Source organism: Glycine max, chromosome 3, assembly GCF_000004515.6.
Source record: "Glycine max cultivar Williams 82 chromosome 3, Glycine_max_v4.0, whole genome shotgun sequence".
Classification (NCBI taxonomy): Eukaryota; Viridiplantae; Streptophyta; class Magnoliopsida; order Fabales; family Fabaceae; genus Glycine; species Glycine max.
This window is the reverse complement of record NC_016090.4, coordinates 42855604-42872485: the sequence shown is the minus strand read 5'-3', so window position 1 is coordinate 42872485 and position 16882 is coordinate 42855604. Positions and strand designations below refer to the sequence as shown.

The 16882-nt window shown below is 31.5% G+C and overlaps 3 protein-coding genes across 5 annotated transcripts; 2 read left to right on the top strand and 1 right to left on the bottom strand.

The window, feature by feature from the left end:
- Window positions 1-5617: 5617 nt before the first annotated feature.
- Window positions 5618-10075, top strand: LOC100776688 (BTB/POZ domain-containing protein At1g03010). Of its 3 annotated transcripts, none has more exons than XM_003521494.5 (4): window positions 5618-6013; window positions 7143-7209; window positions 7577-8776; window positions 9272-10075. In XM_003521494.5, the coding sequence occupies exons 1-4, from the start codon at window positions 5922-5924 to the stop codon at window positions 9800-9802; spliced, it is 1890 nt and encodes a 629-aa protein (XP_003521542.1). In that variant the 5' UTR covers window positions 5618-5921; the 3' UTR covers window positions 9803-10075. The 3 variants fall into 3 exon arrangements, with proteins under 3 accessions (XP_003521542.1, XP_006577128.1, XP_014629431.1); XM_006577065.4 differs by lacking the exon at window positions 5618-6013 and adding an exon at window positions 6400-7018; XM_014773945.3 differs by lacking the exon at window positions 5618-6013 and adding an exon at window positions 6400-7049.
- Window positions 10076-10600: 525 nt separating this feature from the next.
- LOC100776155 (uncharacterized) lies at window positions 10601-11579 on the top strand. The gene is made up of 2 exons (XM_003521493.5): window positions 10601-10818; window positions 10967-11579. The coding sequence occupies exons 1-2, from the start codon at window positions 10760-10762 to the stop codon at window positions 11160-11162; spliced, it is 255 nt and encodes an 84-aa protein (XP_003521541.1). The 5' UTR covers window positions 10601-10759; the 3' UTR covers window positions 11163-11579.
- A 3502-nt stretch (window positions 11580-15081) lies between these two features.
- On the bottom strand, window positions 15082-16155 carry LOC100775606 (monothiol glutaredoxin-S6). The gene has a single exon (XM_003521492.5). It carries the CDS (start codon window positions 15683-15685, stop codon window positions 15368-15370), a length of 318 nt encoding a protein of 105 aa, XP_003521540.1. The 5' UTR covers window positions 15686-16155; the 3' UTR covers window positions 15082-15367.
- Between the last annotated feature and the right edge of the window lie 727 nt (window positions 16156-16882).

Here is a 16882-nt window from a genome sequence, read left to right as displayed (position 1 = left end):
TGATCCGTAGAAGTTTTACGGATCAACTTGATTCGTAAAAGCCTTACGGATCAAGTTGATCCGTATGCGTTTAATATCAACATATGGATTAACTTGATCCGTAAAAGGCTTACGGATCAAGTTGATTCGTATGATTTATGGACCACCATCACGCACACCCATCACAAATGCAAAGAAAATGTAGGGATAGTTTTGGTGTTTTCAAAAAATGTTGAATGCACCAGTAATAATGCTGAGTACACCTAGCAACACCTTTTATTTAGCCCAAAATGTATTGGGCTTACATTGGTTATATGTTAGGCAATTGTTGGGCAATTATAAGTTAGTTTGAAAATGGTTATTATTATCACTATTGAAGAAAGGCGATTGTAAGAAAAATTAGAAATTACGCCTAAAGAAATGTGCCTTAATTTTATGTTTATTCTCTTTTAATTCAAATGAAATCCAACACATTTTGGCAATCATTCACGTTAATCATTAAAATAAATAATTGATGGAGGATCCGATTAGGTAAATTCGTTAAATGTTTAATTAGCCCCATCACGCATGCTTATATTACAATAATGATGTCGACAATGAAATTTGATTCAACATCCCAAGTTTCTTGATCCGGTATGGCCCATGACTTTCCATTGAGGAGGCCCATGTTGGTCCCACGCATATCAGCTCAAGAATACTCTGTCTTGAATGAACAAGCCCAACCATGATCTTCAAATTTTCAATTTTGATATAGTATTGATTTTTACAAAAAAAATCCGATTATATCCATAAATTGACTAAAAACTTGTTTGATCAATAACCTAACAAAACTAAAAAAAGAGTAGTGTGGTTTTACTTTGGCTAACCAAACATTCTTACTCTTTTGTTTTTTATTATGGCAAGATGCCGTGCAAAAACATCACAATAGAGAATAACATCTCAATTAAGTTGGCACTTCCAACTCTACAAAAACCATCCTTACTTCTAGTTTTACTTACAAATTGGTACTGTTAAAAGTTTTACTAATTACTTAAAGACATTCATTAAAGAACCAATAAATAAAAAATACTAAAATTCATACCGAGGTGCATGAAAACCAGAGCAACTGCATATTAATAGTAGTAACATATTTAAATAAAAAAAATCATTTTTAATTTATTAATCCAACTATTTAGTTAACATTTGCCATGTGTAATGCCATTGTCCTACTTTTTAGGCATATTTAGATATTTTTTTCATAAACACTTCAAAAAATAAAATACTCATAAAAAAAAGAAAAAAAATGTTAAATAAGCTTATTCAATGCATAAGCTCATTTATAAAAAAATTCCTTATATTAGTCTTTCCCAAATTTGATTTTAATTTATAGAAAAAATTGTTTCAATTTTTGTATTAATTTTTTTTCTAAGCACTATATAATTTGGGAATATAATTGAAACCAAGTTGAATACAAGGTTAGCTGAGTATTGATTGGCTCACCCAACCCAAATGATGCTTAGAATTTGAGTGCGTGTCCCCACTCTCCCCTATAAGTTCAATGTTTAATTAAAAGGCTGGGGTCAAATGTTTACTGCATATCATCATGTGGTCACCTTCTGTCCACACTGCACTATGTCTAATGATACAAAGCCTCTTCTTTCAGTCTTCATCCCAATGTGTGAAAATAAGCTGCTGCTGCTTTTTTTTTTTTAAAAAAAAAAACTTTTTCAGCCATGTCTATCTCATTTGTTCGATCACTAACAAATTAATTTATGGCAGCCGTAGAAAAACAAGGTTTTTGAGCTTTGTATGTTTCAAAAGCGAACAGAGATTGGGAGGTACAAAAACCAATACTTGAAAGTTATATAGGCTACATCCGCTGTAAATATAAAAGTGACAACATGTTAATGTTTTTTTTATCATAAAAATTGAATACAATATCAAAAAAATTTATAATACTCACATTCAATTAATTTCAATTAATTGAAGTAAACTTCAGTTGGTGGTAATATGTTAATGTTTAACTAAATGAATGTTGTTTGATATATCTATTACTATTATTATTTTTATAGTTTCTTTTTACTATTTTATATAGTAACAAAGAGGAAACTGATATTATGACTATAATAGTTAATTAAATTGAATATCAAGAGTCAATACACTCTCAATTTTATGAATAAAAAAAATCTCAACTTTAATTGTGTCTGTTTTATGATAGAGCTATTAGTTTTCATAAACTTTAGAAAGCAAGAACAAAGCTACTTTTAAGTTTGAGAAAGTAAAAACATGAAAGGTTTACTTGCGACATGATGACTGGTTTTATTATTGAAGAAATGCAAACACAAATGGGCACAATACAATTATACAAATTACTAGTAATACACATATGGGTTTCCTATGTCTCCAGACTCGGTACAAGAATCTGCATCCTCATCCTGCAAATCAAATATAGAGAAATGATCAAATATATCTATTCACTATCTCAACAAAATTTTCAGTAGAGACCAGAGAGAGAGAGACGAAAAAAAAAACTAAAAACAAATTAATGCTTTGTTTTTTTTTTTTTATTATTAATTTCCCCGACTCTAAGTAAGAACATAAAAAAAAAGTAGCTGCTACCTACTACTACATCATGGTTGTGCTTTGGAAACTCATTCTGAAGCTTTGATACACCTGGTCCACTTTGAAGTTAGATTCCTAATCCTATGATAAAGATAATGAGGGAGCAACATTGACGTGAAGGAGGAAAGGGAAACAAATTAATGAAATTATGCTCATTTTTAGTTTCTTCTATATTTTCATATGATTCTAAAGATCGTTGCACTTTGACAAGAGTTTAATTGGACCACCTGTTAGTTGTTCATATTTCTCAGAAGGAGGGGTTGATGGCAGTAAATTATAAAGTTGTGATGAATCAATGAATTTATTAAAATAAATTTTTTGGTAAGTTATGTTTTTGTTTTTTAAAAGGAAGGGTTCATATATATTATGATTTGTTATTTTTTTACTGCCAAAATACTTATCTCATTTCATTAATAATCACAACAAAAATACATGATTTGTTAATTTTTAAAATTATAATTTAATGATTGCCTTTTTATTTTTTTTTATGCAGAGTAATTTCTTTGTTAGGCTTTCATTAGTTTTGCTTATCAAGTACTATTTTTTATATATATAGTCTCTTTAAATATTACGATTTTTTTATTTAATCTCTTTAAATATCACTAAATTTTCACTTTGCCTCTCATTAATTTTTTTAGTTACATCAATCAATAGTTAATAGATAAAAAATAGAAGCCTTAGAAATAGATTACATATAAAATTTAAAGTTAAAAGAAACTATTATTACATACTTTTTTTAAAGTTCATAAATCAAATTTATTACTATAAAATTATAGGATCTCGATTATGTTTGGTAGGAAATATAAGAACTAACGAGTAAAATACTTTTTTCCTTCTAAATTTAATATTTCATTGTCCTCATTACACATGGACTATTCATTTCAGACATTCGACAAAAGAAATTGATGGTCTCATCATGACTACCTACGGTCATGATTCATCCAACAGTGGTCACTAAATATATTTTGAGTTGAGAATATTGGACAAGAAACCTTAAATATATTGAATATTTTAAGTTGTTGGACAATAAACATTATTTATATTTAATAATTTATTAATTAATGCATGCATGTTTGCCAGCTCTTTATTTAGACATCTGTATTGGTCGGGACATTGCACTAAATTTCAATGAGTTATATTAATTATAAAAAAATTGTTTATAATTTTTTTTATAATATTACCTTTTTAAATGAATAATTCATCATATCACCATAATCGTAAATAAACAAGAGTGATGATGATTGATAGATATTTTACTATTTTAAATACATTTTTTTTGAAAGAAATACTATTTTAATTAAATACTTATTAACCTCTATTATTTTATTTTCTGTAATTTAATTATATCATTCTACCTATTATACATATTTTTTCTTTTTTCATTTCTATCTCTTATTTAATACTATCAAATAAGTGATGGGTATCACCAATCAATTTTGAATAAATTATTTGTGAACTACAATTGCTATGGCATTGAATAAGCTCCAATCATACACTGTGCCTATCCTACGTCAAAACAATTACTTCCTTTGCCTCATATTTAGATATTTGTGCGTGGTTTCAATAAATAGGTGGGGCTCCGATTTTTTTTAAGTGTATATGTTTTGATTTTTTATTTTAACTTTATTCTTATTTTTCACCTATCTTTTTTTTAATTAATTTACATATTTACATCTAGTTTACATTTATTGCAGGGTAGAAAAAATGCAATAAGAAAATTCAAAAATATTTTATAAAAAACAAAGCAAAAATTAAATTTCTTAGTTTGTGTATAAAAACCATAAAAATAGACAAAAGTAGTATATAATTAAAGATATTAGGATCATAATTTTTTAACACTCTTTTAAATATATTTTTATTATTAGTTAAATTTTATTAAAAATTATAAAATTTATAGGTCTTGTTTTTAATTTAATGAGTATTATAGTTTTTAATAATTTTTAACTAAAGCTATAAAAAAAAACTAATAATAAAGAGTGTACTAAAATTAGCGTGTTGAAGAATATGTTATTAATACTTCTCCATATCCTTATATCACATTTCTTATTTTTTTTATTTCTCTTTTTATCATATCAAAACAATTATTATATTTATATTTTTTTTCTCTCTCAATATGTAAAAATAGTATGGAATGTCCACACATTTTTAACTTTGATTTTTATATTTTTTTAAGTATCAAAATATCTTATCCAAATAAAAAAAATCACTTTTGACCTTCACAATGATATATGTTGCATAAGTAAATTCTAAATATATAAAAAATGGAATTGTTCTCCCTGAAAAAGAAAAAAAAATAGGTAAAACAATATGTCAAGTATAAACCGTCGTGTGTTTAAACAGGAAAACCAATAAGATAGAAAAAATAATAATAGAAAAGGTTCAAGTTGAAATTTCATAGAAAATATAGACAATATTGTCTCTACTGACAAAAAATAAAAATTAAAGATGTAATAAGATTTTTTGGATCAGGGGTAGTCATGTAAGGTAAAAATGATTATTCTTTCTCACTTAGTGAGTTGAGAAGTATTCTCTAAATCAAAAAAAAAAAAAAAAAGACATAATAAGATTGAAAGCTTGTTTTAGGACATGTGCTACATTTCTAACATAACCAGAGTTACTCAAATTTCTTATACCATTTTTATTTCTTTTTATCACACACTTCTCTTTTAGCATTTTCTATCTCTCTCTTCTGTGGCTCTGTTACAAAATATGTTGAAAGATTACGTTATATGAGTGTAGCAGTCCTTTTAAATGTTAATTTATACACGCATTTTAGCTGATTAATTACTGTACTACCACGGATCGCATTATAACATGCAAATCCTACTCATTCTTTTGATTCCCACTTTACCAAGCTTTACACATAATATACTTGCTTATTTTATGCCATTCTTTACGTGGATATATTTTGCTACTACGCCATCATGACAATTCATAAAAGCGCTGTTGTTACCCTTGTCGATTCCTTCAATTTCTTAAGACAAAAACCATGTAAAGAAAAGCGAAGACCACTTATACCTTTCACCGAAAAGTGAGTTTACCTTGATTTAAGATTATAAAGTATGTTTCCAAGTCATATTCTCCATCCTTTAGGCCTGCATGGCTTCATGTGACTTACACTTCACTTCAACTTTCTAGTGACAGAGAAGGAATTAAGAGCCTCAAGAAGTGGTCCTAAACACAGTACATTATCTGTCAACCCACATAGTTTTATTTCTTTCGCTTCGATTCATCTGATATGGTCCTTTAGACGTTTACGTCGATAACATAGTCGTCACATCACTAGCAAGGTGCAATTCTTTAGCAGGGTTAGTGCTATTTAATTTGCAGAATTATCACACATGGGAGCGGTAACTGTTGGTGAATTGAAGCCCAGCATTTCAGGAAAAAGGACCTTTCGTCCAAGTTCAAGTATAAGACATGCCACTGAATGGTAATCTTATAGTTTGTACCATGTTTTGCTGCATTTAGTGTTTGTTGATTGCAACCATACATATGACATTTAGATACCATGTTTTCCAATGAACATATTAGTCTTGTGAGTCTGTGAGCGTGCATGGATCAACTGATACTGAGTTGCTTCAGTTTAGCTAGTAGTCTTGAGTTCGAGTATGCAACTATGCTCAAATGAAGAATTTTACTCCTACCCTGCAACTTGAGGATGGCTACCAAAAGAAAATACTAGTCTTTGGAATCTTAATTTTCTTTTGCCTTGTGTTGCCACTTGCCAGTGTGTGTTAGTGCATCTCATGTGCCAAGATTTCTTATCTGACATAGTCACAGCCTGTCCAAATTTATGGTAGAAAACAACACTTCAAGTACATCATGGTATAGGTTAAAACGGTGAGATTGGTAGATAAAGATGTAACATTGAGCTTGATGTAGTGTTTTACCCACCTGACAGCGGTATGGCGCTGCTGGCGAATGTTCAGATCTCATCTTCTGTCAGCAATGTGAACGACAATTAATGTTTGTCTGTCAATTATTCTCGTGCTTTTATTATCTTTAGGCCCTAAATGAGTGAGGAGATGATGTAATAGAAGCTCACCGACTATGTAAAAAAATGAAAACCCTTTTGGCTGCACATAGATCAGGACATGTGTTTGACATCAACCTGACCATACTAGAGTGACTCCAATGTTGATTTCCCCTTCATATCTTAGATGTTCAATGATTTGCATTCATGGGTTCCACTACAGTGACACAACCAATTAGTCCTGAAATATCAATTTGAATTGAAACTCATGTAACCATGTTGTGTCTGCAGTAGTAGTGTGCCTATTTAGTCTTGCCTAAATTTCTGTATTTATTAGAGTTGGGGCCAATCTTACTGTAAGTTTTTGACATTGGGAGATTAAGGTTTCTTTTGGGTTGTAGAGAGCACATGGCTTGAGTCCAATTGTTACATTAAATCGCAAACACATGCTGGTAGCTAAAGGTTATTTCATGGTCTTGATAATTTAATTTTGGTAATACGTATGCCGCAGCAACAGTTTTAGATACATGTTGAAATTTCCATGTTCTATGTCATGTAATGATTCGGCCATATTTGTTTTTTGCAGGCCGATATCTGATGTCTCTAGCGATCTTACCATCGAAGTAGGAGCATCAACCTTCGCACTTCACAAGGTAAAGGAAACTAGCTACCATTCTGATAAGAGGTTAAACATTCAGCATCATTACTTTTACTTTTATTTTGCCATGAAACATGTATAGTCAATAATCTTATATTAATAGTTTGATTAATTAATCTATGTATCATTAGCTCCTTTGAAGAGAATTTCATGCCCAACCTTAGTCCACTAGCATTAATGGCTGATAAGTGGTAACAGAATCATGAACATAACCATGCTATGATTTTTTAATGGCTTCTACTTATGACTATGTTTAAAACAAGAAAGAAAGAAAAAAATAGGAAAAAAAGGAATATGAACATAGTTGCTGTTAGTTCACAGATTTTCACTGTGTACTGAAAGTGTAGCAATTTTTGCTCTAGTTTCCTCTGGTTTCTCGGAGTGGAAGAATTCGGAAGCTGCTGTTAGATGCAAAAGATTCAAAAGTTTTACGCATAAGTCTCCCAAATGTGCCAGGTGGTGCAGAGGCATTTGAGCTAGCTTCCAAGTTTTGCTATGGAATCAATGTTGAGTTCACCCTCTCAAATGTGGCCTTGCTACGTTGCACGGCCCATTTTCTTGAAATGACCGAAGAATTCGCTGAAAAAAACTTGGAGGCCAGAGCTGAAGCATATCTAAGGGACACAGTGCTCCCTAACATATCAAGCACAGTACATGTTCTTCACTGTTGTGAGGCTCTTCGTCCCATATCTGAACAAATAAACCTTGTCAACAAGCTAATCAACGCAATTGCGAACAACGCGTGCAAAGAACAGCTTACAACTGGTCTACTAAAACTAGATCACACTTTCCCTTCTAAAACCACACCAACCATGGAGCCAGAAACACCCTCAGATTGGTGGGGGAAGTCTTTCAATGTTCTTAGTCTTGAGTTCTTCCAACGAGTTGTGTCTGTTGTGAAGTCAAAGGGACTAAAACAAGACATGATCAGCAAGATTTTGATGAACTATGCCCATGGTTCTCTTCAAGGGATTGGTGTTAGAGACCCTCAAGTGGTGAAGGGAAGTCTTCATGACTTGGAATTTCAAAAGAAACAAAGGGTGGTTGTTGAAACCATTGTTGGTTTACTCCCAACTCACTCGAGGAAAAGCCCGGTTCCAATGGGATTCCTCTCAAGTTTGTTGAAGGGTGCAATAGCAGCATCTGCATCAACTCCTTGTAAATCTGATTTGGAGAGGAGAATTAGTCTGCAACTTGACCAGGCCATTCTTGAAGACATCTTGATCCCAACAAACTCACCTCAAAACTCCCATAACACAATGTATGACACAGACTCAATTCTGAGGATCTTCTCTATTTATCTAAACATGGACGAGGAGGATGGCGAAGATAGTGACAACTACATTGATGAGAGCCAAATGGTGTATGATTTTGACAGTCCTGGATCTCCTAAACAAAGCTCAATCATAAAGGTATCCAAATTGCTGGACAATTATCTCGCGGAAGTAGCACTAGACTCAAACTTGTTGCCTTCAAAATTCACAGCACTTGCAGAACTGCTTCCAGATCATGCACGTGTGGTTAGTGATGGACTCTATAGAGCTGTTGACATCTTCCTTAAGGTGAAAATTACTCCTATCATGTCTATGCTTTCAGAGAAGAGTTTAATTTTTATACATTATCCTTATAAGAAGAATCTACACATTCAGCTAATCAGAAACCATCTTGTCATGACTTTTAATATAATTATAGTAAAAGTTAACAAATTTATCATATATGATAATTTATGATTGGATGATATAGTAAAAAGTGAACAGACTATTTACTCTATGTTGAGAAGTTTACTTTCTATGACCGTTAGTTTAAAGAGTTTTACACTATCATCTAATAAGAAATCACAAAAGATATGACTTTGAAGATAATTATTATAAAAGCTGACAAACTTATCATATATCACAATTTATGATTAAATGACGATATGAAGACTTTTTACATGATAAGTGCATGACCTATTTACTTTGGTTATAATTTTAATCAGATTTAAAGTATAATGTTATTGTTGGTTGTAGACTTGTAGTCACCAATGTGTGCCTGTTGTCTGTTTCCTTATGATATAGGTTCATCCAAACATGAAGGACTCAGAGAGGAACCGGCTATGCAAAACCATTGATTGTCAGAAACTGTCTCAAGAAGCATGCAGCCATGCAGCACAGAACGAAAGGCTACCGGTGCAGATGGTGGTTCAAGTTCTTTACTTCGAGCAAATGAGGCTTCGCAATGCCATGAATGGAGGGCACAACCAACTCTTCTTTGGTCAGTTCCCTCACCGTTCAGGGAGTGGTGCAGGGAGTGGAGCCATTTCCCCAAGAGATAACTATGCATCTGTTAGAAGAGAGAACAGAGAACTGAAGCTTGAAGTTGCAAGAATGAGAATGAGGCTCACTGACTTGGAGAAAGACCACGTGTCCATGAAGCAGGAGCTTGTTAAGTCTCACCCTGCCAACAAGTTGTTCAAATCATTCACCAGAAAGCTGAGCAAGCTAAATTCTCTATTCAGGATAAATAGCATTAAGCCACTTATTGGTGGCAAAGCTAGTTCAGAAACTCGCTTCCCTTTTCCAAAGCGAAGACGCCACTCCGTTTCATGATACTTAATATGTCATATATCGTATATGACATAACGTATGTACAGTATGCATAAACATAGTTGTAATGCATGGCGTGATATTGTGTTTGTTTTCCAGTCAATAGTTTTTTGAGTTATGTTCCTGACATGCTGTGTTCAGTACTATTGTTATCATGCTTAACAATTCCAAAATTGGGAACTGAATTGTTTCGAAGACATCAAATTTTAGTATACAAACACTTCGTGTATTAGAATTCAAACAGTACCATCCTCTGCATCAGAATATTAGTATATAAACACTCTATGAGAACTTAACTGTTTCTGAGACATCAATTTTTTCGCTACCAATTAGCACCCAAAAGAATTTGTTGTCACTTGATTAAGGCTTAATAGTATAATATATAAGCGTGATGGCCTAGGAATACCATAATTATTAAGATGCATCTCATTAAGAGACATCTAATCTAAGGAATGAGAAAAGAAAGGGAAAGTACTAAACAAGAAATAGGAAAAAAAAATCATTTTACTGTCCGGTATAATTGACTAGAGTAAAAAACATGTAAATTGTAATAATTATTTCCAACTCCATTTTTAATGCAATAATGTTATCTTCACCTCTAAGTTTTTATATCACTTATTACATATACTTTTTAGGTAAAAAAGTATCTATAGAAGTCACCCATAGTTATACTTGGATAAGAATTTTTGTTCTATTGTAATTTTTTTTTTAACAATATATTCACAAACCAATAGAAAAGTACCTCCTTGAATTTATACAAATTCGTGCTAAAAAATTTTGCACCAATGAATTTTTTTTTTTTTCCTTATTGTTTCACTGCTAATCCAAAGAAAAACATACAAGGGGAATGTCTACGAGCCGGCCCAACGATGACCGGCCCAATCTGTTCAATGTTGAAACGATGCCGTACGGATCTAAATACTGTCTTGGATTCGTGCTTCTGTTGTTGCAATGTGAAGGATGATGAGGTTGTCAATGGCAGGGTTTCGAAGCTCGTTGCCCTTTTCTGCGCTAATTAGGTAACTTACCCTCCTTCTTTCCTCTTCATCGCGCTCTGCATTATTTTTAATATATGATTCCTTTGCATTTTCCTTTTCTTTTACCCGAAGAAAATTATTAGGGTTCCGTTCTGTTAACATCGATTTTCTTGTTTTGTGTTTATGACAGACAGGTCGAGCAAGAGATGGAAACTGTGATGAAGGTGCTTCAGCCTGGACCCTTGGGAATCATAGAGCACAAGTTTTCCGCCGACGAAATTCGCAAGGCTAATGCCACGGTTTCTAAAGCAGTGACCAATTGGCGAACCAATGCGATCCTCGAAGACTACAATCACGTTTTAAAAGACTATATTCACAACAAGTGAAGCCAATTTTAGTTCCTCCCGCCAAATTTTGACCCAAGGTTACTTCCATTTTCCTTTGGTGTGTGTGTGTGCCTATTTGTTTAGATGTATGATCGTTATTGAGGTGTTTAAGTATTGTAAATGCTGGTTACTTGATTATAAGTTTGTATGAAGTTATTCAATAGTATCTGAACTTTGGTATGATTGTTAATTATGTTTACTATAATTTGATGATGTGGAGTGTGGATTGAGTTGCATTATTTTGTTTTTGGGGTTGGTACACATTGCAAGTAAATGTTGTCATCCGTGAAGGCGACGACAACAACTAGTCTTTGCTTTTTGACGATCTGACCTTGTTCGGTGTCAGCATTGTCTTTTTGTATGTCAGCTTTTTACGTAATCTCTTCTTATGGAATAAAATTTGTATATTTTTAGGTACTTTAGTTCTGAAAATTATGTTTCTTCAATAATGGCCCTCTCAGAGAGATAAATAAATAAGTTGGATTTGGATAATCTAAAGAAGTATGAGTCGATGATGAGAAGATCAATTATTGATTTTCATATACTTGTATTGTATGAGCATGAGCATGAGCATGAGCATGAACATGAAATATTAATAGTTAATTTTCTTATTAATGACTAGCTAGGATTGCTGATTTTATCTTCTAAAGTGAGTTGCTCCTTCTAAAGAAACCAAAATAAGTTATGCCACGATATCCCTTTTTTTTATACGTCTTTTACAAAATCATTTATTGGTTTCCCAGTTTCTCAATTGCATTTACTATTTGTTAAGGATAAGATAAGATGCACGAAAATGAGACTTGAGAAAGTTGTTTGTTTGTGTTTTTTCTTCCTCGTGCTTTTCTCTGTTTTCTACCTAAGACCCCCCCTTTTTGTTTTCTCAATGTTGATCGGAACACGGGGTTATCGAATTGATATCTACTCGCCTTTTACACAGAATGAGCTAAGCGTCAATTATTGGTAAACACGAGTTTGATTTTGGCCATTGTATAAAAAAATTAAGTGTTACGTTACTGTTTGATATTTGACAGGAAATAAGTTCCACTTAGCTGACTGACTAAGCAGTCAACCCTATGATAAGAAACGATGTAATAAAACACGTCAAAAGTGCACTAAAATTGCTTAAAGAGGCCGAACTTTTGTAGAAATCTATTATCTTGTGTTATCTTGTTTTTCATATGGATTTTCTCTACCCCACTTTTTACACTTGCGTCAAGCTTTCGGTGACACACTGTTTGACATGGAGACGCGTTAGGCGTAGTGAACACTTCTTTTGAACCCCAAGTCTTCTTAAGTAAACTCTTGTGTACATGTATTGGTTATTAAAGCATAGTTAATACACAGAACAATGTTAGAACACCATCTGGCACATCTTTGTTTACTTTTTTTTTTTGTATACTAACACAGTCTATGTCTTTTTATCCTATAGACTTCGTATAATATGGATTTGTTCAAATGTGTCCAACGCGAACCATTTTTTTTAACACATTTTATTATTAAATGAATTTTATGAGTTTTACTAAAAATAGAGTAATCTCATATTTTTTGTTCGTGTTCTGGCTCTCCATCTTGTGAATTTAGAAGGACTTGCATAATCATGCCAAAGGTATATAATACCAAAAATCGTTATATATGGTATCGACAGTTCCACGAAAATAGGTTCGTTACTGCGTTTCCACTCATGTATCCATTACAAGAAGAGAAGGACACTCATACAAGGCAACATCACACAAAAAGTACGAGTATTTCTCCCATTTTCTAGACCCTATTGCATTTTAACGGATTTGAGTGTTAAAATACCTTCTACAAACACCTAGTGCCATTCTGAAAAGGAGCATCGCATTGTAGTAAGAGAGGAATACATTCTTAAATGTTCAAAAATAAACATGTCATCCGTCCTAAATGCTTTTATTTTTCCATAACTCAATGCTATTCAATCTCTTAATAAATCAAGCTAAAATAACATTCATTTTTTAGCGTTTCCCTTTGGTCATCTTTTATCATAAAAAAATTTAAAAGAAGAAAATCACATTAAAATCTGATTTTTAGCCTTTAAAAAATACACAGATTATTAATTTAGTCTCATAAATTAATTTTATAATTTCATCTTTAGTATTTGAAAATTTTAATCGTTTCATCCACTATTTATTTGATTTTATCAATGTTAAAGAAACACTTTTTTTTTTTTTATCGATGTCTTTGTCATCTTTTAAGATCATAACAAGCTTTTCTAAATTGATAGTATTTATATAAGAGTGATTAAATAAATAATATATATATATATATATATTTTTTTTTTCTTTACCAAAACAAGGTTTTATTCTAAATATAAACAACCATAAAGATACTTTAACAGGCATAATTTTTTTCAAGTTCAATTATTTGTTGGCATATACCAACCAGTGTAAAACAAAAATAAAAGGGGAGCTTGGCATATGCGCTTCGAAAAGAGAACTAGTATAGAACACATAAACTAGTGCAAGGCCAGTTCTCGGCATCGCAGTGGGGACTATGGATTCCTCGACAGCAGCTTCTGCTTCAGAATTGACATGCATTTTTTTATTTTTTACCCCCTCATCTTGTCTCTCATATTTTAAGGATATCCTATGTATAAAGCTGGAATATGTATGCGAAAAAAAGTTGTGGCTATATTGGCTCCTCTATGATATCCTGCTGTTTAATTTCCTTATTATATTGTTAGGCTTTGCTTGAATAAATATTTATGGGAGAAAAAAATGAGAAGATAAAATAAGTACAGTTTTTCTTGTTAGTTAAAACCAATTAACTTTTATAAAAAATTTCTTATCTAACTTCTCGAAGAGCTAAAATGTTTTAAGTTGATTTTATACAAAAAATTAATTCATATTACCTTTTTATTTTTTCTAGTATAAAAACATTTACAATGTATGTCTGCTAAAATGAATTATTTATATTAATTTTATAAATCTTACAATTTCATATAAATTAAATATTTTATATAAAAATTTACTCTTATATTAAAGTTATTAAAATGAATGTTTAACTTAATTTTATGAATCCTATAATACTTTAAAATATATTATTTATGATATAAATTTGGTTAAACAATACTGCTTGTATATGAAATTTTATGTCATTTGTTGCAATGAAAAAAAGTTATAAGTAATATTACTCAAAATTAAGTAACTTATATAAGCACTTTGCAAATGCTATAAGTACTTACAAAAATTTGATCTAAAAAAGAACATTCATTTAACTTGTTTCGATGTATTGCAAACAAAGTGTTTCTCATAAACTATACACGTTTGTAATAACTCTTGATGATTCTAATTAAAAAAATTAAACACAAATATAATATTTTGGTCATACTTTTGTTGGAAAGATAGCTTGTTAAACAATAAAAACACATGCATTGAAATTTTTTGAATAGAGCTCGTCGAATTAAGAGATGGAGTGATTTCAGTTCACCCAAAACAAGTGTGAGAATATTTGTTTAATTTCAAAATTCATGTAACTCAGATAATAGTATACTACTCTGTACTCACACTCAAACATATATACACTCTCTGAATACTTTAATCCAACAACAGTAAAGTTTTACAACCTTGGTCAATATAATAATGTTAAAGCTTGTGATTGATGTCGTCAATGTTAGAGTTTCTTTGAGTAGTTTTAAATAATGATGTATGAACAGCTGATGCTATTAGACATTTTGAGAAAGAAAACAGAGAAATATAAATATGAGAGATAATATAATATAGTAAAAAATAAAGGTAGAGAGAAATAAGGACTGTGAAATGCTTGTTTATAATAAATAAGTGTTCATGTATTATTATTCCATTAATACTATTTGCATATTATTGATTATACATCTCTTGCATAGAAATAGCATCCCTGAAATTGATATAGTTCACCTAAAATTTTGGTTTACTAACCTCACTTGAGAAACGTCTGTCCACAGGACTCAAAAATGGATTATTAATAGGTGATTACATTACATGACATGACCATGATCATATATGGTTAAAGCTTGGTTTGCAATATACAAAAGAAAGAGTGATATTCTGCTCCACAAAAACAAAAAAGACAAAGAAAAATGGAGAATACAACAAGGAACATGACTAGAACTAGAAGAAGCTCTATACTAAACCGCCTCACACAGCTTTGAGAAAATAAGAACCTCTTATTTGATCACATGAGGATGATGAGTTTGGAACTTGGCATAGCTACCTACTCCAGATAAATATAGCTTTAGCACCAAGAAGCAATTGGGCAAGCTTGTTTTGAACGTTGAGTTTGATGACTTCATCAGCACCACCTATGAATTGTTGTCCTATGAACACTGCAGGCACACTTGGTTTGCAACCTAGTTGAATAAGTGCTCTCTCTACTTGGTGACCACTTTGCATTTTGTCAAGCTCAATAACCGAAGGGCTGGCACCAAAGCTGCATATGAGAGCCTTCACGGTGTGGCTCATGAAACATGTGCTCTTGCTGAAGATCACCACTGGCTTATCAGCAGTCAATGATGTTACCACATCCATTGCTATGCTATAATTGGGAGTTGGAGGGTTAATTAATTACTAGAGTTTGCTGGGAACTATATATGGTTTAAGTGAAATGAGGAATTTGGTTTGATTTGCTACGTGGAACTTGAGATCAAGTGGAGGTCTATTTATACCGGTTTCAGATGGCTTGTTATTCTGGGAGATGGGATTGGGTAGTTCCACATAGAGAAGAATAAACATCTATCTGATAAAAGAATATAAACATTAAAGTTGTGTGCCTCATCATCGATGGATTCCCAAAACCTTCGCGGTTAGTGCAGTAGAAGTGAGTTCCATTTCAGTTGATGAAAAATAATGGACTGGAATCATATTATGTATCAAGTGATGATTGATGAATACTCCTCTTTTTCTTTTCTAGCTTGGGTTTGAAACATATCCTAACACGCACGCACGCACGTGCCTATGACATACTAGAATTGCCAGTTGAAGTTCACCTAAAAATTTAACTACAAACAAAACTATTCAAATAAAGCTATTTAACTAGCTTCTATAGGCACTAAAAAATCTTTTTAGAAAGGATTTTTCACCAAATAAAAAAAGTGATATCAAGAAATTCAAACTCAGTTCTTTTCTCTTAACACTTATTTAATGCTCCTTTTTTCTTTCTATTTTCTTTTATTATCATATTATATTATCTATCATATTTATATTTTTCCTGTTATCTTTGACATATATTATCATATAAGTGTACACAAAATATTATCCTCCGTCGTTTGATATATTAGTTTAAACAATGAAAAAATGACAACTTTATTTTATTCTATTCCTTTTTACTTCGTTCTGGTTCACCCAATTTCAACTATCATGTTTATGTTAGCGAAGAAGTATAAATGCCTAGTTTAAATTAACTTCTAACTTATGAAAACTTTTCATTAAAAAATATTTAATTTCTAACTTCGAAAAAAAAATCTTGATAAGGAGGTTAAATGAAAGGATTCTAACCTTATTAGTTTTTTTAATTTTTATATAAAATTATTTTAATTAGTTTAAAACTATTTATACATCTTTACTTAAATTAAGCATTTAAAATAGTCAAAGAATACTAGCAACATCCTTTGATAAAAGGAGTATTAAAAAGAGAGTACTAAAGATATTCTTGCAAGTCTTACCCAAAGAACTCTTACCCAAGGAGATATGGAAATGGGAATATAAAATCACCGTTATTTTATTTAT

What these genes read in the sequence shown, in the direction of transcription:
- LOC100775606 (XM_003521492.5), bottom strand. Translation starts at nt 15,685, where the DNA reads ATGGATGTGGTAACATCATTGACTGCTGATAAGCCAGTGGTGATCTTC.
- LOC100776155 (XM_003521493.5), top strand. Translation starts at nt 10,760, where the DNA reads ATGATGAGGTTGTCAATGGCAGGGTTTCGAAGCTCGTTGCCCTTTTCT. An exon ending in CCCTTTTCTGCGCTAATTAG is followed by an intron (nt 10,819 to 10,966) that starts GTAACTTACCCT and finishes TGTTTATGACAG; the next exon opens with ACAGGTCGAGCAAGAGATGG.
- LOC100776688 (XM_003521494.5), top strand. Translation starts at nt 5,922, where the DNA reads ATGGGAGCGGTAACTGTTGGTGAATTGAAGCCCAGCATTTCAGGAAAA. An exon ending in CAACCTTCGCACTTCACAAG is followed by an intron (nt 7,210 to 7,576) that starts GTAAAGGAAACT and finishes TTTTTGCTCTAG; the next exon opens with TTTCCTCTGGTTTCTCGGAG. An exon ending in CTGTTGACATCTTCCTTAAG is followed by an intron (nt 8,777 to 9,271) that starts GTGAAAATTACT and finishes CTTATGATATAG; the next exon opens with GTTCATCCAAACATGAAGGA.